The sequence below is a fragment of the Canis lupus genome, chromosome 30 (assembly GCF_003254725.2).
Source record: "Canis lupus dingo isolate Sandy chromosome 30, ASM325472v2, whole genome shotgun sequence".
Taxonomy (NCBI): domain Eukaryota; kingdom Metazoa; phylum Chordata; class Mammalia; order Carnivora; family Canidae; genus Canis; species Canis lupus.
The window spans coordinates 11,588,340-11,612,076 of NC_064272.1; the positions used below are offsets into that span (position 1 = coordinate 11,588,340).

Consider the following 23,737-nt stretch of genomic DNA (forward strand, 5'->3'; position numbering starts at 1 on the left):
CCTGGGTGGCTCAGCAGTTTAGCGCTACCTTCAGCCCAGGGTGTGATCCTGGAGTCCCCAGATCGAAATCCACGTCGGGCTCCCTGCATGGAGCTTGCTTCTCCCTCTGCCTGTGTCTCTGCTCCTCTCTCTCTCTGTGTCTCTCAAAAATAAATAAATAAAATCTTAAAAAAAAAAAAGGTTACTTATGTGTTCTGGATACCAATTCTTTGTTGGTTATTCATACTGCAAATATCTTCTCCTATTGGTTAATACTTGCCTCTGTTAAAAATTATTCTCTACTCAGAGGCCTGAGAGGTATTCCCCCCCTGTCTTATTCATATGTTTTAAAGTTTTGCCTTTCAAATTTAAGTGCTTAATATCCAGTCAACTTGAAAGTAACAAGCATACATTAGCATGCACCTAACAACTTAATTTCAATAAAGCAAAAATTAACAAGAAATCAATAAATATCCACAAAGGGATTTTACTATGGTTCTTTCAGTAATTGAAAAATCTGACAGCATGATTAGCAAACTTGACCCAATGAATGGGTCAGTATATGCAGAATACTGTACCCAACACTCAGAATATCCAACACTCACAGAATATTCTTTGGAAACACATACATAACACTGACCATATACCTCAATCATAAGGGAAATTTCAACAAATTTTAAAGGATTATAATCATATAGGCCATATCCTTTGACTCCAATGTATTTAAGCCAGCAATCATTAATGGCAGAGTAACTAAATATTCATGTGTTTGGAAATTTTAAAGTAAACACAGTTTCAAGGAAATTTATAGCCTTATATGCACATATTAGAAAACAAAGAATGAAAATCACTCCTCTCTTTCAAGAAATTAATGAAAGCAAGTTAAAGCTAAGGAAATTATACGAACAGAAATTAGTAATACAGAAAAGAAATACAAAAAAGAGTATCAACAAAGTCAGATGTTTGTTCTTTGAAAAGACTAATAAAATTGACAAACCCCTGGTGAGACTAAGAAATAAAATGGCACAAATTGCTAATAACAAAAATTAAAATGGTATTGCCACAAAGCCTGCAAACATTAAAAAAGATAATAAAATGTTTTATGAAATTTATATCAATATTTTAGAAATTTTAGATTAAAGGGCTCCAACACCAGAAAAATATAGCTTATCAAAACTGATGTAAGGGGGTGGGTGGTGGTGGGTTATGGTGAGGGTGGGGGTGGAAATTGTAAAAGAAAAGCATAATTCTGAAAAAGCAGGAAATGTCAACACTAGTGAAATTTGAGTATATTAAAGAATTATTATTTTCAATGGTGATAATGGTATTGTGGATTTATTTTTCTACAAGTCCTCAACTTTCAGATATTCTAATGGAGACATTTATAAATTAAACGATAAAATGAGTTTTGCTTCAAAATAATACCTGATGCCACAGAACCTGCGACCACGCCTGTAACAAGAGCACAATAACTTTGATACTGAGGGTTTAACACTCACAAGCCGGACTGACCCACCCTTCTCCGCCATGTCAGGGGAAAGCTGAGAGGCTCCTCCGCCACAGTCCCACGAGCGGGTCAGCTCTCTGGTGGTGACGGAATTCCTGTTCCTCTCCCCTCAGTCTCTTCCCGCCCATTACTCTGAGAACCAATCACCGAGCTTGGCTTCGCACCTCAGACCAATCAGCGATCCCCGCTAGGCTCCCCCCTCCCCCCCCTCGTGTGCCGGCCGACGCCATGTTTCAAGGGCAGCGGGGTTGGTTCTGCGGCAGCGTCGGCGAGGAACTGAGGCAGTTCTGGGGTAGGCAGCTGGGTGGAAGGGGCGGGTGAGGTGGTGGGCAGAGCACCCCTCTTCTCTATGGTGCTTTGGTGCCAGGATACTCGCTAGGCTCACCTTGTGCTCTTGCCTCCGCAGTGGACGAAGGGGGCTCCATCAGTGACCCAAGGGCTGCCGACTTCTTGTTCAGCTGTGATGCCTCCCACCCAGACACGCTGAGGTACCTGAAGGCCGCCGGGCAGTGCCTCTTGGGTCCTGATGAGCCAGGAGTTGGAGATGGAAGTCGGTGCCCTGAGAAATATTGATGATAGGAATAGACTGGAAAGGAGCACGTTTTCAGCCCCAGATGGGGGGTGGGGGGTGGGCGGGGGCAGGGAGGGGGGCAGGGAGGGGTATGTAAATAACTTCTCGCCACGGCCGAATGGCCTCCCTCCTGGTCTGCGAGGCTTCCCGAGTTCCAGCCTTGTGATTCTAGCTGTCTGCCCCACAACTCTGTATGGTGCCCTGAAGGCCCATCACATTCAGTATGTTTCAGCCCAACCCCCTGATTGCCCCTTCACACCTGCACCAGGTCCTGTGTTCTCAAACTTCAAACTGTACTAGTTTCTTGTGAATAAACAACTCCACCCCCGTTAATCAGTCGGTGGCCAAACACCAGGGTACGTATTCCGTGTACGCCTGTAAATGTTCCTCCTACTCGCTGCTATCTTCCTCCACACCTTCATTATCGCTCGCCCGGCTCTAACAGTAGCTTTCTGAGAGGTTACTCTGCCTCCAATCTGCCCCCCCCCCCCCCCCCCCCGCGATTCCCCTTCACACTGCTGTCCCATTTATTATTACAAGCCAGAGGTGTAATCACCACCCTGGCTGCCCCCTCCCTACTCCCTTAATTCCCCAGTGGCTTGAGTACCTATAGATAATTATCCCTGCTTCCTCTCACTTTTTCTTTCTTTTGAAAGGTTGAATACATTCTTGTTTATTTTATAACCTAAAATATTTCCTTTCTTTCTCCTAGAATATATCAGAGCCTTGATTACATAGAAGACAATGCTACAGTTTTTCACGCCCACTATCTCTCTGCAGTCGCTAATGCTGAAATAAAAAACTCGGTGACTTTAGGTCATTTCATTCTTCCCCCTGAGTGCTTGCAAAAAGGTTAGCAAAGATCATTTATCCGATCCTTGTTAGCGGAATCCAGCTAGTTCTCCCAACTTTACTGATCTTTGTTCTCAATAAGAGATTTTTGTGTTTCATATCATTTAATATAAGTGGAAAAGCATGAGCTTGGGATCAGATTACCTTGAGTATATAGTCTGGCTTTGTTTGTTTATTGCTCATTCACACATTCACTAAACTACTGTGTCAGGTTTCAACCAAGGTGGTGGTGAGTCAGTGGTGAATAAGACAAAAAGCAGATCTTGCCCTCACAGTGCTCACTGGCTAGGATCCAATACTTACTAGTTTTGTAAACTTTAGCAAGTTGTTTTGAGGATAAAATATAATATATCAAGTAGTCTGACATGTGAGCATTTAATAAATGTTTGCTAGTTTTGAATCTCTTCATTATTATAATAAAATTTTAAGATTCATTGTAATAATGAACCCATATACTTATTTGTATTGTTCTTTATACATTGGGGCACGTGTGTGGCTCAATAAGTTAAGTATCCGACTCTTGATTTTGGCACAGGTCATGATCTCAGGGTTGTGAGATCAAGCCGAGTCAAGTTCTGGCCTGAGCCTGGAGTCAGTTTAAGATTTCCTCCCCCAGGGGCAGCCTGGGTGGCTGAGTAGTTTAGTGCTTGCCTTTGGCCCAGGGTGTGATCCTGGAGACCTGGGATCGAGTCCTGCATCAGGCCCCCTGCATGGAGCCTGCTTCTCCCTCTGCCTGTGTCTCTCATGAATGAATAAATAAAATTTAAAAAAAGAGGAAAGATTTCCTCTCCCTCTCCCACCCTTCCCTCTCTCTCTCAAAAAAAAAAAAAAAAGTACTTTCCCATTAACTTGTTTAATTATTTCAGCAACCCTATAAGATAAAGGGCAAGTGAATAAACTGCTTCTGAGATTGATTCTTTTAGTTTTCCCTCCTTAGAATACGATTTCCCTGACTTTTGTGGCCTATTTTTAAATATCTCATTTTAGGTCTTACATTATTACCCAATTAATGATACATGTGTGTCTATGCTTAGAAAGACAGACTGAAGCTAGAACAAATTCCCACTGAGCAGGCTATTTAAAACAAAAAAACAAAAAGAGTTTGAAAAAGATTTCTATAGGAGAGCTTTAGAAACTCCAAAGATTGGATTCCTTCCACAATTGATGTCCTGGTAAGAGCTAGTTATAACAATAAATTGTTCTAAATGATTATACAAATAAATTAAGGATTGGGGATTGGATAGGAGTACTGCTTTATTAAAAAACTGTGCCAATCAGTGAATACCCACCTTTAAAGAGCTTATATTATAGAATGACTATCTGCTCTAATATTGTTATTACTTCTGTCTTTGAATTTAGCATCTTATATTAAAATGTATTTAAATTTTAAAAAAATCTGTTTTGAGGCTCCTGGGTGACTCTGTTGGTTAAGCATCCAACTCTTGATTTTTTATTCATTGTCATACTCAGGTCATCATCTCAGAGTCATGAGATCAAGCCCCATTTGGGGCTCGATGCTCAGCACAGAGTTGGCCTGAGATCTTTTCCTTCTGCCCCTCAAGCTCCCACTTGTATGCATTCTCTCTCTCTCATATAAATAACGGGGAGCCTGGGTGGTACAATTGGTTAAGAATCCAACTCTTGGTTTTGGTTCAGGTCATGATCTCAGGGTGGTGAGATAGAGCCCAGCATGGGGGGCTCCATGCTCAGTGCAGAGTCTGTTTAAGACCGTCCCTTTCTCTCCCCCTCTGTCCCTCCCCCAATCCCTGCATGTGTTCCCTCTCTCTAAAATAAATAAATAAAAAAATTTAAAAATCTGTTTTAAATGAAATGATGCTCCTTTTTAAGAATAAAAAGTATACATTATTATCTACCTAGACCAGTATTGTCTAGTAGAAGGGTAAAATGCAAATGTGAACCAATGCTAATTTAAAATTTTCTAGTATAAATAAGAAATCAATGAATAAAAATAAGATTTTTATTTATAAACTAAAAATAGATTAATTTATTTACTTTTAGAGAGAGTGCAAGTGAGAGGAGGGACAGAGGTAGAGGGAGAGGGAGAGAATCTCAAGCAGACTTCCCACTCAGTCTCATGACCCTGAGATCATGACCTGAACCCGAAATCAAAAATCAAATGCTTGGGATCCCTGGGTGGTGCAGCGGTTTGGCGCCTGCCTTTGGCCCAGGGTGCGATCCTGGAGACCCGGGATCGAATCCCATGTCGGGCTCCCGGTACATGGAGCCTGCTTCTCCCTCTGCCTTTGTCTCTGCCTCTCTCTCTCTCTCTCTCTCTCTCTCTCTCTCTGTGTGTGTGACTATCATAAAAAAAAAAAAAATCAAATGCTTAACTGATTGAGCCACCCAGGTGCCCCTAGGTAAATTAATTTTAAGAATATATTTTATTTAACCAGGTATAACTAAAATATTATCCTTTGAGTATATAACCAACATAAAAATTATCAAGATATTTACATTCCTTTTTTAATGCTAAATCTTTGAAATACAGTGTTTATTTTATACTCAAAACATCTCACTTTGGACTAGCCACATTTCCTATGATGCCAATATGTAGCTGCTCCAGTGGCTGCTATAGTGGACCGCATAGGTCTAGAGGAATGTTACCTTTTTATCTTCAATTGGGCTACCGTGGAAGCTTTTGAGATCATTAAAGAATGACATAGTCCTTTAACATGCTGAGCATTGTTAGAATTCCTATACTATTATGCCCACTAGACATGTTTCTCTTCCATTCTTCTTTTACCAACCATTAAATTCTTGAGGACCTCTAGTGTACAAATTTAGGAAGTTTACACCTTTTGTTTTGACTGGATAATTGTCTTCTTTATTAACGGTTGGCCTAAAGATACAGACATCTAATGAAGGCATATATTCCAGCAGAAAAAATTTACAACAATGATTCTCATGATGCTATGGAATCATCTGGGGAGGCTGTTAAAAATACAATTCCTGAGCTCCTCCTCAATCATCTGATTCAATAAGAATCTGCATTTTAAATCAGTATCTTAGGTGAGTTTGATGCAAGTGGAATAATGGTGACCTAGAAATTTCAGTCTTCAAGTAAACTTCAGAAAACTACAAAATTACCTAAAAAATAGTATTGAATTTGTTTTTCTTACCACAGAAATAAGAAGAAAACTTGGTAATTTTATTTGGGAACAAGACCAACATTTTCAGATAGAAAAGGTAAGAGTAAATTAAAGTACTTGGTTAGAATATACAGTTGCAAAAAAATTTTAAAGCAATGTAATCTTAAAAATGTTTACTTGTGACATGCTAACATCAATGATCCAGGTTATGGAATTTAAAGGACATGCTTTTAGAGAACATTATCTAGTCTAATACTATTTTCACACTAGTACACTGATAATGTTGAGATATTTTTATATGAATAAAATTATTCATGTAAAAAACTTGAAAATCTATCATTAATTGGAGAAGTAATAGGTGCACAGAATTTACCAGTTTTTTATTGCCAGCATAGATTCTGATTTACTAATTCCTATGTTGTGTCATTTGTTAAATGTTTTGAATAACACCCCTCAATAAATGTGTACAATATTGAAAACTGTTTTATAGCTTTTACTATTCTTCCTCAAACTTGTTAGTACTTTTGACTTACTTCAAAATCTTTACACAGTAGCCAATTTGGGATAATTTGAGGGTCAAAAAGAATGATAGTAATGAATTATAGTACATTAAATTTAAAAGAATCCATGATTCAGTAGTGCTACTCTGAAAGCGTAAAGAAAGAAAAAAAAAGAACAGAAGGAGGGAGAGGAGGTAAGAAGAGGAAAGAAAGGAAGGCAGGAAGGAGGGTTGGAAGTAAGGAAGGAAAGATGAAATTTAAGAAAAAAAAATTAAATTTAAGGGAAAATTTCCTTATAAAATAGCAACTAATAAATATAGAAAAGATGGTAGAATGCAAAGCCCTAATTACCACCCCTAATAAAATAATTGATTTAGGCAGGATCATTAGTAGATGTTAAACCCATGATCTTAAATTATCACCCCTTAGATTACTTATTAGTTACAAAGATAAAGGATGTGCCTTCCCAGTAGAGATATCTGGCAGACACCACATAACCAACTGGTCAAATTTAGCATCACCAAAATTGGAATAACCTCTCATTATGTTCAGCTTTAATATATCATTAAAGGTACACAATGTTATTTATATAGCGTTCTTGTTCAAAATGCTTAACCTAATTAACCTTAATTTAATTATGAGTAATCAGACAATTCCAGAATGTGAGACATATCACAAAACAGCTATCTAGCTTAGTCTCTTTAAAACAATGTCCTAAAAAAAACAAAACAAAAAGGCAGAAATACTGTTCAAGATCAAGAGACATAACAAGCAAATGTGATGTATAAACCTTGATTGGATTCTGGATGTTTTCTAAATAAAAAGTAAAAAAGACATTTTGAGAACAATTGGGAAAATATAAATGTGGACTATTAGGTGATATTGAATTAATGTTAATTTTCTTAATTGTAATGGTGGTATTGTAAAGATGAAAGAATGCTTTTTAAGGAAAATGCAGGGGTGCCTAGGTGACTCAGTCCATTAAACATCTGCCTTCAGCTCAGCTCAAGATCCCAGGGTCCTGGAATTGAGCCCCACATCAGCCTCCCTGCTCAGCAGAGAGCCTGCTTCTCCCTCTCCCTCTGCTGCTCCCCCTGCTTGTGCTCTCTCTGTTAAAAAAAATAAGATCTTTTTTAAAAATTAAAAAGATAAAGAAAATGCAACCTAAAGATTAAGGAGTAAGATGTCATGATATCTGCAAATCTTTTCAAATGGTCCAGCAAAAATAAAAAATGAGAGAAGGCATGCAGAGTGATTAAAAAATGTTAACACGTTATGAGTCTAGGTGAAAAGTGTATAGTACTTCTCTGACAATTCAGAGTTTGAAAATTTTCGAAGTAAACACTTAGGAAGAAAATCTTTATATGTCTAAAGCCAAGCAATTATACATTTTGTATTCCTTTCATTAGTTTGTTTTTTCTTCCCAAGTTTTCATCATCTGAAAATCATAGTTATTTAAGTATCTTTGGCTATGCTATAGTAAGGGCCAAAATATCTAATCCTTGGCTTGTCATAGTGTTTTCACTATGGTGTAGAATAGTTGTTATTTGACAATAATTATTGAGTATGCTAGAACTTCAAAGCTGAAAAAACTCCTTAAAGCTCATTAATTTAATTATTCAGTTTTAGAAATGAGAACTGAGGTAAAGAAAAGGTAAAAAACTGTTTTAGTTTATATACTAGACATCAGCAAAATGGAACCAAATTTTCTCAGCTCCCACCCGATCCAGTATTTTTTCTATGAAAAAATTAGTAGAACATGTCTGTAGTGGTGACTAACTCTAGAAATTATATGATTTTGTGATAAATGATTTTGTTAGTTCTTTCAAAATATTGATTAATATTAGCCAATTATAATAATGTAACCATAGAATATATAACTAGAAAGTACTTTGAATGGCAACAGCAAGGATAAATCTGGAAAGTAATTTGGGGGAGCATTAATATTGTTTGGAGTGGATTTGTGATTTAAACAGAAATTTCCTAATGGTGTATTAAGTAATTATAATTATGTGACAGGTGCCAATATCTGAGTCACTTTCACATAATCTTTTTGAAAAGCGTAATACACATTTAGTTCTTTCATAACTCTATAGCTATATATTCCATTTTAATTTTGAAGTAGAAATATAATTTGTTCAGCTTACTTAATATTTTTGATTTGTAACTCAATGGAAGCCTAGGTTCAAGTCGAAGATTTTAAGAAAGTTTAAATTAATAACTTTTTTGTTTCCTTTTATTTATTTTATTTATTTAGTTTTTGTTTCCTTTTAAAAACTAAAAAGTACTATGGCCACATTAGGGAAAATTTCAAAAATTGAAAAGAGAATAAAATTAGTCAAAATTTTACAATCTAATACAACCACAGCTGATATTTTAAAAATACATAGTCTACATAGCCCTAAAAACAAATAGTATAATTGTGTGTGTGTGCAAAATTTTTCAAGTTTTTGCCACCAAACTAGATTGAATGGACCTAAGTGTCTAAATATTTTTATGACTCTTGATATATATTGCCAATTTACTTTTTTTTGCTTTTTAAAAAAACATTTGATTAGATCATTGATGTGCTGACTTTTAAAAATGTGATTTTGTTTTCTTTTTGCTATCCACAGCATTATGAAGTAACACCAAATGAAATAAAAGCCCTTAGGGAAAACAGTGAACTAGAAACAGATCGCAAAAAAGAATTATCCAAAAGGTATTGAATTCATATACTTCATTGATATTCAATTTAATGTAGGCATCTTTGAGCACCGACTGTGTTTATCTCATTTAATTTTCGTGGTCTTCTTACACTATTAATATTATCATTATCACCATTGCCACTTTATAGCAAAAAAGATCTAGGATTAGGTACATTAATTTGCCCAAAGTTATACAAACTTTTATTATTTTTTAAAAATATTTTATTTCAGAGAGAAAGAGAGAGAACATGAGGAGGGGGAGGAACAGAGGGTGATGGAGAGGGAAAAAGCAGACTCTTCACTGAGCAGGGAGTCCGATGTAGGGCTCTATCGCAGAATTCTGGGATCATGGCCTGAACTAAAGGCAGGTGCTTAACCGACTCAGCCACCCAGGTGCCCCAAACTTTTATTATTAGGTGTGGAGAAGTTGGATTTAACTGGGTCAGTCTAATTCCAGAGCCAACCAGTATGCTAGACTATCCTTGCACAAAAGAAACAAGAATTTATTTATTATTTATGTTACATTATTTTTTAAATAAGAAAATATATGAAATATTAGCAGTAATTTTATTAGGATTGGAAGTTCTAAGTGATTTCCTCCTCTCTTTTCCAAATTGTTTGTAATGTGGTTCCTTTGGTTTAAAAAATGAAATTTAAAAAGACACACTCATGGACTTACCATTATGTTAGAAACAATCTATGAGAGTCCCCCTTTGTTTCAGCCTTATTCATAATCTAGTCCTAATTCCATATTTTCCAGTTCCATGGTTTTCAAATGCTCATGGGGAGTACTGGCTATTCGAAGGTCTGGTATTTTGCTGCTGAAATAAAAATGATCAAATAGTAGCTATCTCTCTTCAATATTAAAATTAATGGATTTACTTTATATAGTTCTTTCAATTTTAAGTTTTTCTTCCATAGTTTGTACCAACTATTTGGTTTGTTATAATTTGAAGTTAGTTGTTACCTAATTTACACAAAGTTGTGTATTTAAGTAAGTTTAGTAAACCATTGTTTCATGGTCCTGTGACTTCTAGATATTCTACTACTTAAGTTTGAGAATTCATTTTTTAAAGATTTTATTTATTTATTCATGAGAGACACACACAGAGAGAGGCAGAGCCATAGACAGAGGGAGAAGCAGGCTCCATGCAGGAAGCCGGATGTGGGACTCGATCCCAGGACCATGTCCCGAGCCAAAGCAGACACTCAACTGCTGAACTACCCAGGTGTCCCGAGAATTCATATTTTAAGTCTTGGGATCTCTATCTCTAGCACTCCTTTGAACTTACTTGTTACGCTTTTTTGAGATAAGATAAATAGAGGAAGAAAAATAAGAATAGAGGAGGTAAGACCGTGAAGATATTCTGAAGGGATTAATAGAGGAAAGGATAATTATCCTAAGTGATCTTGTAAGAGAAGGCTGGGAAATAGAAAATAAAAAGTAACTCCCAGTAATTCACTTGACTAGGAAAGATATTAGATACATAAGTTCTTTAACTCATGGTTGCCTGTAAAACATGGAGGCCATAAAGGAAAAAGATTGAGAAGTATAACTACCAAAAAATATTTTAATCTTGTATGTGGCAATAAAAATACCATGAACTAGGTCAAAAGAAAAATATACACTTGGAAAAACATCTGATAAAAACTGGTTTAAGATACAAAGGGGGCTTACAAATCTGAAGAAAAGATGTCCAATAACAATAGCAATAACAATAGACAAAGGATATGAATGGATACCTTAGGTAGGTATCTAATCTAGAGCCTTTTCTTTATGGAACCACCAGAGGGTGCAGTGTGAACATAGATAAAATATACTTTGTCCTTACTCAGGAAGCATTTTTATTGGTGTACTACTGGTGATAATTGAACAGTAAGTGATGAACTAGTTATTAAACACTTGCTGAATATAAGACACTTGCAAAAAAAACAAAAAAAATTAAAAAAAAAAAAGACACTTGCAAGCTTATCAGTTCATTTGATTCTTGTAACCTTATAAGATAGATAAATATTATCAGACCCATCTCACAATTGAGGAAAAGAGTTCAGAGAGCTAATTGTCACCTAACATTGCTTAAGCTGAATTTGAAGCTAAGTTTAGCTGATCCAGAATCCAAACTCTTAATCACTATACTATTTTTGTTTCTCAGTATCTTCCCCAAATCTTCTAAAAATTGCATGAACTTACTCTACTATAAACCTAATGCATATAATTTTTCAAAATAGAAAATAAAGAAAATTTTAAATAATAAGCAACCCTGCCACTTAGAGATAACCACCACCAACATTAGGACATTTCTTCCTAGTTTTATACAAATAAGTCTTGCTTTAATTTGCATTTTTCTTTGAATACTTAATGGCTTTGAACCTTTTTGAATTTTTTAGCGTTTTATATTTCTTTTCTGTGGTTTGTTTTTATCCTTTATTCCCCCCCCACACACCAAAGGGACCATTTCTTAAAAAAGATTTTATTTATTTGACAGAGAGAGAGCACACAAGTAGGGGGAGTGGCAGGCAGAGGGAGAGGGAGAAGCAGGCCCCCCACAGAGCAGGGAGCCTGATGTGGGAGCCAATCCCAGGACCCTGGGGGATCAGGGATCATGACCTGAGCCAAAAGCAGATGTTTAATGGACTGAGCCACCCAGGTGACCTGCTTTCTCCCTATTTTACTGGAGGCCTTATTGTTTTTCTTATCAACTTGTCTGGCATCTTTATATAGTAGCTATATTATCCTTTTGCCAATTTGCCACATTGTATTCACAATTTGTTGTCTGGCATATACTTTTTTAGAGATATAAGTTTTATATTTTCCATCATTAATCACTTTTCCTTTATAATTTCTTCTACCGCTTTTATGTTATTTCCCATTCAGAGATCAAATTAGTTTTAAACTCTGCAGATATTTATTTTGGTGTATGGTAATAGGTGAAGATCTAAATTGATTTTGTTTTGCAAATAAGAGATTTCCACTGGTTTTTTTAATAATCTGTTTCAAACTGATGTGTAATTTTCCTTTGTCGAACGTTGTTTTTGTGTATATGAAGATCTATTTTTAGGCTATTTGTTTTATTCCATTAATCTGTGGATCTATTTCTGTATCAATACAATATTCTTTTAAGTTATATAACTTCATTTATGTATTTTAATACGTACAAGGGAAGTCCCAGTCTTATTATTACTCTCCTTTTAAAAAATATTTTCCTTACATCTTCATGCCTACATGTTACTTTCCTATTTTCAAATTTTAATTATGAAAACCCAACATGTACAAAAAAGGATACTATGAAAATACTGGTCCCTAGTAAGTCAATTTCCCTCCCAGAAGCAACCAATATTATCAGTTTCCTTGCCTTTTTTCACTCAATAATTTACCTTGGAGATCATTCCATATTATTACATAAAGAGTTTTTCATGTTTTTATCTATATAGTGTTCTATTATATGGATGTACCATAACTTACTTAACTAGTTGCTTATTTTAATGGACTTTTAAGTAATTTCTAATTTGCTATTAAAAACAGTGCTTCAGGGGAACCTGGGGTGGCTCAGTCGGTTAAGTGTCTGCCTTCTGCTGGGGTCATGATCTTGGGGTTCTGGGATAGAGCACCTCTTTGGGCTCCTTCCTCAGCGGGGCAAGGAGTCTGCTTCTCCCTTTGCCCCTTCCCCTCTCTCTTGCTTGCTCTCTCTCAAATAAATAAATGGATCTTAAAAAAAAAAAAAAAAAAAAGCAGTGCTTCAGTGAATGATTATCTTATGTCATTTTGTATGTATGGGAGTATCTGTAGGGTAATTCTTAGGAGATCGAAAGGCATGTAGATTTGTATCCTTAATAGGTCTTATCAAATTGCCCTCCATACAGTTTAAATCAATTTACGCTCCTACTGGTTATGTATAAATGTGCCTTTTCTAGCTATGGTAACCAAACATTCAGGTTTGCTTAGAAATGTCCTGGTTTTAATCCTGAAAAGCCCCATGTCCTGAGAAATCCCTCAATCTGGGGTAAACTGGAATGGTTAGTCATCTTGTTTCCCCTATGCCTTCTCTAACACAGAGTACTTATCATATATTTTGGTCCTTGCTAATCTGATAGGTATAAAATGGTATCTCACTCTAGTTTTGTTTGAATTACTATTATTATGAATGAGGTTGAGTTGTCTTCAGATGTTTGAGAACCACTTATATCTCTTTTTCTGTGAATGTTTGTTCGTATCCTTTGCATATTTTTCTATTGAGTTTTGCTTTTTTATTTTTTGATAAGAACTCTTTACATTTTAGGAGAGTTACTTCATTTGAAATAAATTACAATTAATTTTTAGCCTGTTGTCTTTTGACTTTAAAAAATGTTGGGTTTTGTCATACAAATATGTTTTCCTGTATGCATTCATGCTTATTAACATTTTCTTTGATGGTTCTCTGGTTTTATGTTGTACTTAGGGAAGTCTTCCTACTCTTAAGATTATTATCATTTTTTGCTATGGTTTCTTCTTAATGATTTCTTTTTTTTTTTTCAATTTAAATCTGTGACACATTTGGAATATATTTTGGTGTAAGGTGGGAACCTACTTTTTTTCTTTTTTCCTCCAGATAGCTAATTACTTGTGGCTATTGATTAAATAATTTATCCCCTCACCACCATCTTAAAATGCCACCTTTATCATAGGTTAGATCCCTGTAACTATTTGGGTCTATTTCTGCATTTTATATTTTTATATTCCATTCATTTGTCATGCAACAGCACCATTCTGTTTTAGTTATTTATAATAGGACTTGATATCTGGTGCTAGGTTTTCTTCTTTAGTCTTTTTCAAATTTTCTTAGCTATTCTTTCTAGTTTATTTTTCTGTCTGAATTTTAGAGCCATCTTGTTCATATGTTTTTTAAAAATTACTGTTATTTCTGATAACATTACAAGAAATTTATAGATTAACTTAGGGAGACTATCTCTGATACTGAATCTTCCCATCTGAGAAACGGTATTTTTCCCTCACTTGTTCAAATTTTCTTTTGTGGCCCTTAAAAACATTTTTCATATTTTCTTCATATGAATCACATTTGTCTTTTAAGATTATTGCTAGGTATTTTTTTTCATTCTATTATAAATTTGATCTGCCTCCTATTAGATCTTCTAACATGTTGTTCAAGTAAATTTTAGAATTATTTTTTTCTTAACCTCTAAAATCCCTATTGGGAATTGTGTTAAAATTGAGAAGAATTGATGACTTTATAATTTTCAATATTCCAATCCAGGAGAATATCTTTTATTTTTTGTTTTAATTTTCCTTTTCTATATCTCAGTAAAATTTCTTATTTTTCTACATATAGAATCACAAATTCCTTGTTATAGTTATTTCTAGATTTTTATGAATTTTGTTGCTGTTGCAGATTGGATCATTTTTATTTTATTTTATTTTTTATTAGTTATTGCTGTTATATAGGAAATTTATTGATTTGGGGATATTTGTTTTATAACTGCCCACTTGAATCTTTAAGATTCTAGAAGCATTTCAGTGATTCTCTTGGGTTTTCAGAGTATACAATTATATCATTTGTTAATATGAAAGATTGCTTCTTCCTTTTTACTAGTTATCTCTTTTTCATTTCTTTCTTTACCCTCCCCCATCTCATTGCTTAGCTAGAAATTTCAGAGCCATAATAGATGATAATAATGGTTTATCTTTTTTTAGTCCTTGACTCTTCTGGGAACACTGTTTTGCTTATTTGAAGGATCTTACCCTAACTGAGCTACAGTTTCTTTTATAAAAGTTCAGATGAGGGCAGCCTAGGTGGCTCAGTGGTTTAGCGCTGACTTCAGCCCAGGGCCTGATCCTGGAGACCTGGGATCAAATCCCACATTAGGTTCCCTGCATGGAGCTTGCTTTGCCCTCTGCCTGTGTCTCTGCCTCTCTCTCTCTCTGTGTGTCTCTCATGAATAAATAAATAAAATCTTAAAAAAAGAAAAAGTTCAGATGAAATCTAACTTTTAGATAAATTAAAAATAAAGCTTTTACTATCACTAAATGTAATTTTAGATTTTTTTAAGGAAAATAAATTAAGGATGACCCCAACTTTTAATTATTGAGACTTTTATTTTCATGCAATTGTATTATCTATTGGTTATATGTAGTCTAAATATAATAAACATTGTTATTTGGCACAGTTAGAAAACAGAATACTTTAGTTGAAAACTACTTAGCTCTTAAAAGTTAGAATATAAATAATTATACACAACCACACTCAGAATAATTTAACCATTTTTCTTTTTAACTCAGAAGTCACTTCAGAATTTTAGTGTATTGCATGATTTTTCCAGATTTCACTTTTTATTTATTTTAAAGTTTTGAAGTACTAGTTAACAGAGTTCCAATTATTAAACACTGAGTAACAAAAAATGCTGTGATTATTTTAAATAGAGCCCACTGTGCCTTCTTTTGGCATATTTAAGATTACATATGTATATTTTTAATCTAATTATAAAGTCTTATTATAATTTTTAAGATTTTATTTTTTCATGAGAGACAGAGAGAGAGAGAGGCAGAGACATAGGCAGAAGGAGAAGCAGGCTCCCCACAAGGAGCCCGATGTGGGACTCAATCCCGGATCGTGGGATCAGGACCTGAGCCAAAGGCAGACGCTCAACCTCTGAGCCATCCAGGCGTCCCTAAATATAAAGTATTATTGAATTATTACGCTTTTAAGAATATTGAGGAAGACCTAGGCTTCTATATACACAAAAAATATGTTTTGTGAAGTGGCCAAGAAAACTGAAAATATCTGTATGGGAACTAGTATTACTTAGAAGCATAAAAGAAGTTCACACTGAATGTTTTCATCCAATAAAACTGAAGTCTGCTCAAGTGCAAACAGCTTACTATATATATTGCCTGGAATAATTTCTCAGGAAAAAACAAGTATAAATATGACTTTCTGTATGCTTCATTTTATAGCACAGAAAAACATTTTATAAGGACTCCAGTTACAGAAAAGCAGATGTACTTCCCTCTTCAGAATTATCCAGTAAACAACATGGTAACAGGTAATTTAAAATAAAATTTAGAGAACACCCAAGTAGGGAAGAAACAAAAGAATATCTTGTACAATAATGCAGTTGTCCTAGACTAGCAAGTAGAGACCACTCAGTTATAGATGCTGAAAGAGGAGATATCATTTGAATTAAATAAATCTGCTGAATTGACCCAGAGTTAGGTCCTATATTTTCTGTTAAAAAGCTGGTCTATTGGTAGTGTGAATACACATTCCTGTTTACACAAGACAGTTCCAGTTTATGTCTGTTGTCCTGGCATCAGTAATCTCCATACCCAACATTGGGCTCAAACTCAGTTTTTTACTCTCAGGTGTCCCAATTTGAGAGACAAATTACATGGACAACTCTAATCATAGTTTCCTTTGAGAATCTGATGAATTAGACCCCTTTCCCTAGTATACACACACACACAAACATAACACACCAACTTTACTATAATTAAAGAGATTCACAGGTGTCCATGGACTCCATATTTAGCTTTTCTAGTGCCTGACATAAAGAAAAGACAGCTTACTAAGGCTGACATGAGAGGATGGAACCAAGGGAACCAGGTGAAAAGCGGCCACTGGGATTTAGATAATGGTGAGTGAGGTGGATATTTGGATACTTTGATCTGGGTAATATTCAGTAGGGTCATTTTTAAAATATTAGTTTTATTTATTTTAAAAATATTTTATTTATTCATGAGACACACACACACACACACACACACACACACACACAGAGGCAGAGACACAGACAGAGGGAGAAGCAGGCTCCATGCAGGGAGCCCGATGTGGGACTCGATCCTGAGACTCCAGGATCACACTCTGGGCCAACGACATATGACATCGCCAAACTGCTGAGCCACCCAGGGATCCTAAAATATAAGTTTTAAAAAAAATTCTGTTTAAAACACAGCAACTTGAAAAGTATAGGTTTTTGAAATTTCATTTTAAAAATCATTTTAGAGTGCATTCTTTATCAGTGTGAAAACTCTTAAAATTAGTCCACAAATTCCTAGATGTCTTCTCTCATAGTACTATTCCTTCTTACCATTTGGTCTAGCCATTTGTTTTTTTTTGTTTTTTTTTTTAAGATTTTATTTATTCATAGACACAGAGAGAGAGGCAGAGGCACAGGCAGAGGGAGAGGGAGACGCAGGCTTCATGCAGGGAGCCCGATGTGGGACTCCATCCTGGTTCTCCAGGATCACACCCCAGGCTGCAGGCGGCGCCAAACCGCGCACCACCGGGGCTGCCCTAGCCATTTGTTTTATTACTTTTTTCTTCTGTTCATAGTCTTTAGAAAAGCACTTTAGAAAAACTTTTAATATGTCGTTTGAGGATGAGTCTTGGAGACATCAAAGAAAACTGTTACCCAGCTTTGACAACAAAGTCAGTCTGGGGCTCTTAGGAAAAATCATGGGCTGTAAAGGGCAATGAACTAAGTAGAAGTACTTAAGTTCTAATATTGGGAGCAGCAGTTGTACCCTGATTTATCCCTTAGGCCTAAACATTCAGATAAAATGGAGGTATCTGGGAATCCCTGGGTGGCTTAGTGGTTTGGTGCCTGCCTTTGGCCCAGGGCGTGATCCTGGAGTCCCAGGATCAAGTCCCACATCGGGCTCCCTGCATGGAGCCTGCTTCTCCCCTGCGTATGTCTCTGCCTTTCTCTCTCCTCTGTGTCTTTCGTGAGTAAATAAATAAATAATCTTTTTTAAAAATGTAGGTATCCCTTAAACTATGGTTGTGGCATACTACTGGTATTGGTTTTGTTTCAGGGAACTATATCACCAGATTCTAAATGTCTCATGTTTATTTGGACTTACCAAGTGTTTGATAACTTATTTGAAAAATCAATGATAAATATTAAAATCAGCCATGTAAAAAGACAAATGCTTGGATTTGGACGTGTAACAATGCTGCTGTGTTTCATTGTATTCAAAAGACAAGACAATGTTGTATTAAGAACAAACTAAAAAAAGAACTATAAAAATAATCATTAGAATTTTTTTTTGTTTTTTAATCATTAGAATTTTTAAAGTAAAATTTCAACCTCTGATAATCTTTTGTTAATTTTATTGATAGAACCATAGTAAAATTTTCTGGTATTTTTATTTGCTTGATTATTTTCTTTCTTTATATTTCTACATGAAAATTTTATTTTATTTTTTTAAAGTTTATTTATTTATTTATTTTAAGTGATCTCCATACCCAACTTGGGTTCAAACTCATGACCCTGAGATCAAGAGTCACATGCTCTTCTGACTCAGCCAGCCAGGTGCCCCTACATTAAAATTTTAAATAACACTTTCTTAGAAGAAAGTTTTAATCTTTAGAGATGATTTTTGGCTATAATTTTGCGTGGAATGACAACTACTTCCTTTTTTTTAAAATTTATTTATTTATTTATTTTTTTATCATGCCCATCTGCTTATACAGGAAGGAATAACTTCTTGTTGGAATATAGTGATTGACAGTTCTAATTAGGCAGTGGTAGCAATTTCTGTGACTATAACTTGACTGTCTCTCAAAATGGGTTGGGTTCAGCTTAATGAATATTAAATCTCTTAAAACTAATTAGATTTTAGGTGCAGAAAATACAAGTTGGAACTATGCCCTAGGACCTGAGGCCCTAAGTTGTGACAACCAAAAATATCTTCAGATAGTGCCAAATGTCCCATAAAGTATCAAGGGATTTGTGTGTGTGTGTGTGTTTTGCTTTTGACTAGAATTAAATTCTTTTTTTTTTTTTTTAAGATTCTATTTATTATTCATGAGAGACGACACACAGAGAGAGGGAGAGACATAGGTAGAGGGAGAAGCAGGCTTCCCAGGACCTCGGAATCATGTCCTGCACTGAAGGCAGACACTCAATCACTGAGCCACTCAGGCATCCTTGGAATTAAATTCTTTTAGTCTGATATCACTAGTTATCACCCATGATAATAAGTTCTGCTTGATAGCTACATGTGTGATTAATTTTTTAAAATTAATAACTATAAATTATCTTGCAGGCAAAAATGTTCTTTTCTTTTTTTTTAATGAGAGAGAGAGAGAGGCAGAGACATAGGCAGAGGGTGAAGCAGGCTCCATGCAGGGAGCCTGACGTGGGATTCAATCACAGGCCTCCAGGACCGCGCCCTGGGCCAAAGGCAGGCGCCAAACCCCTGCGCCACCCAGGGATCCCCAGGCAAAAATTTTCAAACCAAAAAGTTCTAATAATTAAAAGCTTAGGAACCTATCATGGATACTGTATTAGTTATCTATTACTGTGTAACAAACTGCTCTAAAAGTTAGCAGCTTGAAACAATGAACATTTATTACTTGATAGTTTTTGAGGGCCAGGAATCCAGGAGCATCTTAGTTAGATATTTCTGTCTCAAAGTCTCTTATAAGGTTGCAATCAAGTTGTCAGCAAGCCTGCAGTTACTCCAAGGCACAACTGGGACTGGAATATCCATTTTAAAGCTCACTCTTGTGGTTGTTGGCAAGCCTTGGGTCCTTGCTGATTTTTGGCCAAAGGCCAAACTCCTCACCAAGTGGGCCTCTCCATAAGGCTGTTCACATGTGGCAGCTTGCTTTCCTTAGAGTGAGAAATGCAAGAGGGAAAAAGAGCATACCCAAAACAGAAGCCACGGTCTTTTTTATATCCTATTCTTAGAAGTGGGATACAGTCACTTCTGCCACTTGCCATCAGTCAACTAGGCCAACCCAAGTACAGTCTCCTTCCAGAGATAACACAAATTAGTGAATACCAAGAGATAAGAATCATTTAGGGCCATCTGAGAGGCTAATTACCACAGACACATGTGGAATCCTCCACCAAGAACATTTTCCTGAGGCACCTGGGTGGCTCAGTGATTGAGTGTCTGCCTTTGGTTCAGGTCGTGATCCCAGGGTCCTGGGATTGAGTCCTGCATCAGGTTCCCCACAGTTTTTGTTTAAAGATTTAAACAAAATCTTAAAAAAAAAAAAAAAAAAAAACACTACCTCCATCAACATGTGGTACATAAGCATATTGCTTAATTGCCTCTAATATAAAGTGACAGCTAATAAATTAACTATGAATCCAATAATATAACACTGATTAGTGTTTTTAAAGATATTTTAATCATTATCATTCACTTCAGAAAATCTCTTGAAGCACTACTATACTCCATATGGCTCATGATCTTTGCCTAATGACAAGGTTTCTGTGTAAAATAAACTAGTACAGAAAAATATTAACATTTAGTTAATTGCACATATACACTGTGTGAAGTTTCTGAAGATATATGTGAGGATAGGAATTTTAAAAATAATTATTACATTAATAAAAATATTCCTGTAATTATAAGAAAGATAGTACATTTATGCATCAGAAATGGATTATTCTAGCAGCTTTGAAGTAGTTAGGACTTTAGGCTGCAGTCAACTGACACTTGATTTAAACTAGCTTAAACAAAAGGGAGTCTATTAGAAAAATCACCACATCAACCAAACTGTGAGGAAGACAGACGTATTGCTTGGCCTTAGAAGTAACTAGGACTCATGGCTATCTCTTACTGATACCCAGTTTTTCTCTGCATGTTAATTTCTTTTTTTTTTTTTATAAGATTTTATTTATTTATTCATGAGAGACAGAGAGAGAGAGAGAGAGAGAGAGAGAGACATAGGCAGAGGGAGAAGCAGGCTCCATGCAGGGAGCCCGATGCGGGACTCAATCCAGAGGCTCCAGGATCAGGCCCTGGGCTGAAGGCGGCGCTAAAATGCTGAGCCACCCTGGCCGCCCCCTGCATGTTATTTTCATTTTATTTTTCTCTCTTGAAGCAAGTTGGCTTTCTTTACATGGTAGGAAACATGGACCCCCATGACTCCCAAGTTTTAGATCTTAGAGCTATGGTCACCTGAGTGATAATGATTTGACTGGCTGCATTATATATATAAAAATCTAGAGAAAGAGCTGTGATTAGCCCAACTCAAATCATTCCCAAAGCAACTGTTGGGGGCGAGGAGCAAGTTCATGTAGAAAATGACTATTTCTATATAAATCAGATGAATTGGAGGGAAGAAAAGAGAGTTCCGAGGAAAGATGTTCGTTTTTTAAAACTATTTTAAAGATTTTATTTATTTATTCATGAGAGACACAGAGAAAGAGAGGCAGAGACAGAGGCAGAGGGAGAAGCAGGCTCCATGTGGTCCTGATGTAGGACTTGATCCTGGGACTCCAGGATCATGCCCTGAACATGAAGGCAGACGCTCAACCGCTGAGCCACTCAGGCATCCCCAGAGGTAGTGTTCTAAAATCAATAACCTTTGAGATTTATCAGAATTTTTCTCATAGTATTTACTTTTAAATTAGTTTCAGTTTTAATATAAACTACAAACATATTACACATAAAATATAATCATTCACATAAGCAGTTGCTATCAAGGTAATATTGCTTAAAGTCATTGATTCCTTAAGCTCTCTACATTCTAGGTGTTCTTTTTGATACTCTTATCAATTTCAGATTATTAACAACATCAAAATTACTCATATCTATAACCTTTGTTGATTAAGCAGTAATACTGATTTTCCCTAGCTTTTTTTTTTTTTTTTTTTTCAGATTTTATTTACTTGTTTGAGAGAGCGAGAGAGACAGCAAGGACCTCAGTAGTCAAAGTGGATAATCAAATATTTGTGTTTTAAAAGGAGGGAGAAGGGGTTCCTGAGTAGCTCAGTTGGCTAAGGGTCCAATTCTTGGTTTCAGCTCAGGTCATGATCTCAGAACAGGCTCTGCACTCAGCTTGGAATCTGCTGGAGATTGTCTCCCTCTCCTTTTTTTTTTAAATTTAAAAAAAAATTTTTTTTTTTTTAATTTATGATAGTCACACACAGAGAGAGAGAGAGAGAGAGGCAGAGACATAGGCAGAGGGAGAAGCAGGCTCCATGTACCGGGAGCCCGACGTGGGATTCGATCCCGGGTCTCCAGGATCGCGCCCTGGGCCAAAGGCAGGCGCCAAACCGCTGCGCCACCCAGGGATCCCTGTCTCCCTCTCCTTATCTCTCTGCTTCTCCCCTGCTTCATACACTCTTTCTCTCTAAAATAAATAAATAAACCCTTTAAAATAAATAAATAAAAGGAGGTAGAAGGTTGCAGGGAGTGGGGAGTTGGAAAGGAAAGTGTTTATGAAAGATTTTCTCACTGGTATTTCTTCTTTTTACTTATTTCTAAAAATATTCTTTTTTTTTTTAATTTTTTTTTATTTATTTATGATAGTCACAGAGAGAGAGAGAGGCACAGAGACACAGGCAGAGGGAGAAGCAGGCTCCATGCACCGGGAGCCCGACGTGGGATTCGATCCCGGGTCTCCAGGATCGCGCCCTGGGCCAAAGGCAGGCGCCAAACCGCTGCGCCACCCAGGGATCCCTCTAAAAATATTCTTTAGAAATCTTAAACACACTGAAAAACAGAATGATAGTATGATAGGATTTCAAATATAAATATATATTTTTATTTTGTAGGTTATATATCAATTGATGCCATGAAGAAATTCCTTGGGGAGCTACATGACTTTATTCCTGGAAGCTCAGGATATTTGGCATACCATGTTCAAAATGAAATTAACATGTCTGCTATAAAAAACAAATTGAAGAGAAAATGTTAAATTGTCTTTATATCTAGGCATTTATTTTTTATAAAATATTACTAAAGATGTGCATAATTTTACATTCTCTCCTTTCATACAGGGGGAGGGGAATATAAGGGAGAGTTCTGTTTCTCAAAATGTATCTTTAGGTAATTCAGAATCATTCTGGCTCCATGATTTGACATTTTGGCTCGATTTTTTCCCCACCTTATAAGGCTATGTACACAGATTCTGATTACACAGTTGTTTTGGAGTAACTGTAATTGAAACACTTCATAAGAAGTCTCAGTCTTTCTCTCTGTCAGCTGCTCTTTTGCCTTTAACATTCTATTATATATGTTTTTCTAGGTTCAATGTTGTAAATGCTAAGTTTTATGATTCTGATCATCTTATTTTGATTTTAAAAAATTAGAATGTTATCGTTGAGTTCTGAATTATTGTTTCTGACTTGAAAAATATGGAGTAAAACATTTTAATGATTCAGTCTTCATGTGTGGACAGTTCCTGAAAGCATGTACCAGAAGTGATTTAATGTAACAAGCACTTTATCAACTGAAATGAGCCCTCAAATCACCTTAGAATCACAGTGCTCGAAAGAACCTTAGGGAACAATGAGGAAATGAAGGCCTTGAGAGGGTGTTTTGCCTAGGGTGACTAATTGGAGGCCAAATCAGGAAATAACATTATGAAATGTATGAGTGATGTTTGCAAATATAGTTTAATTTATGGGTCAGAAGGGCTATGGGAAATAGGAAAGACAGAGGAGAACCAGAACACTGAAGAAAAAAGAACTTTAGGGCAGATTTATGAACCCTAGTGAAATATATAAAACCTACAGTGAAATAATGTTTATACATGGCATGAAGGTTTTTAGGATCTATAAGAGAATCA

At 35.8% G+C, this 23,737-nt stretch overlaps 1 protein-coding gene across 1 annotated transcript; it reads left to right on the forward strand.

Annotated features, from left to right (window-relative positions):
• The first annotated feature begins 1,634 nt into the window (after positions 1-1,634).
• TERB2 (telomere repeat binding bouquet formation protein 2) lies at positions 1,635-23,332 on the forward strand. Its single transcript, XM_025472941.3, has 7 exons — positions 1,635-1,778; positions 1,893-1,974; positions 2,770-2,909; positions 6,055-6,116; positions 9,135-9,220; positions 16,153-16,241; positions 22,722-23,332. Exons 1-7 carry the CDS (start codon positions 1,715-1,717, stop codon positions 22,862-22,864), a joined length of 666 nt encoding a protein of 221 aa, XP_025328726.1. The 5' UTR covers positions 1,635-1,714; the 3' UTR covers positions 22,865-23,332.
• The last annotated feature ends 405 nt before the right edge of the window (positions 23,333-23,737 follow it).

Bases quoted from the DNA above. Each gene is read 5' to 3' on its own strand.
- TERB2 (XM_025472941.3), top strand. From the start codon at position 1,715: ATGTTTCAAGGGCAGCGGGGTTGGTTCTGCGGCAGCGTCGGCGAGGAA. The intron at 1,975-2,769 runs GTACCTGAAGGC...TCTTTCTCCTAG, and splicing joins TCCCACCCAGACACGCTGAG to AATATATCAGAGCCTTGATT. The intron at 2,910-6,054 runs GTTAGCAAAGAT...TTCTTACCACAG, and splicing joins CCCTGAGTGCTTGCAAAAAG to AAATAAGAAGAAAACTTGGT.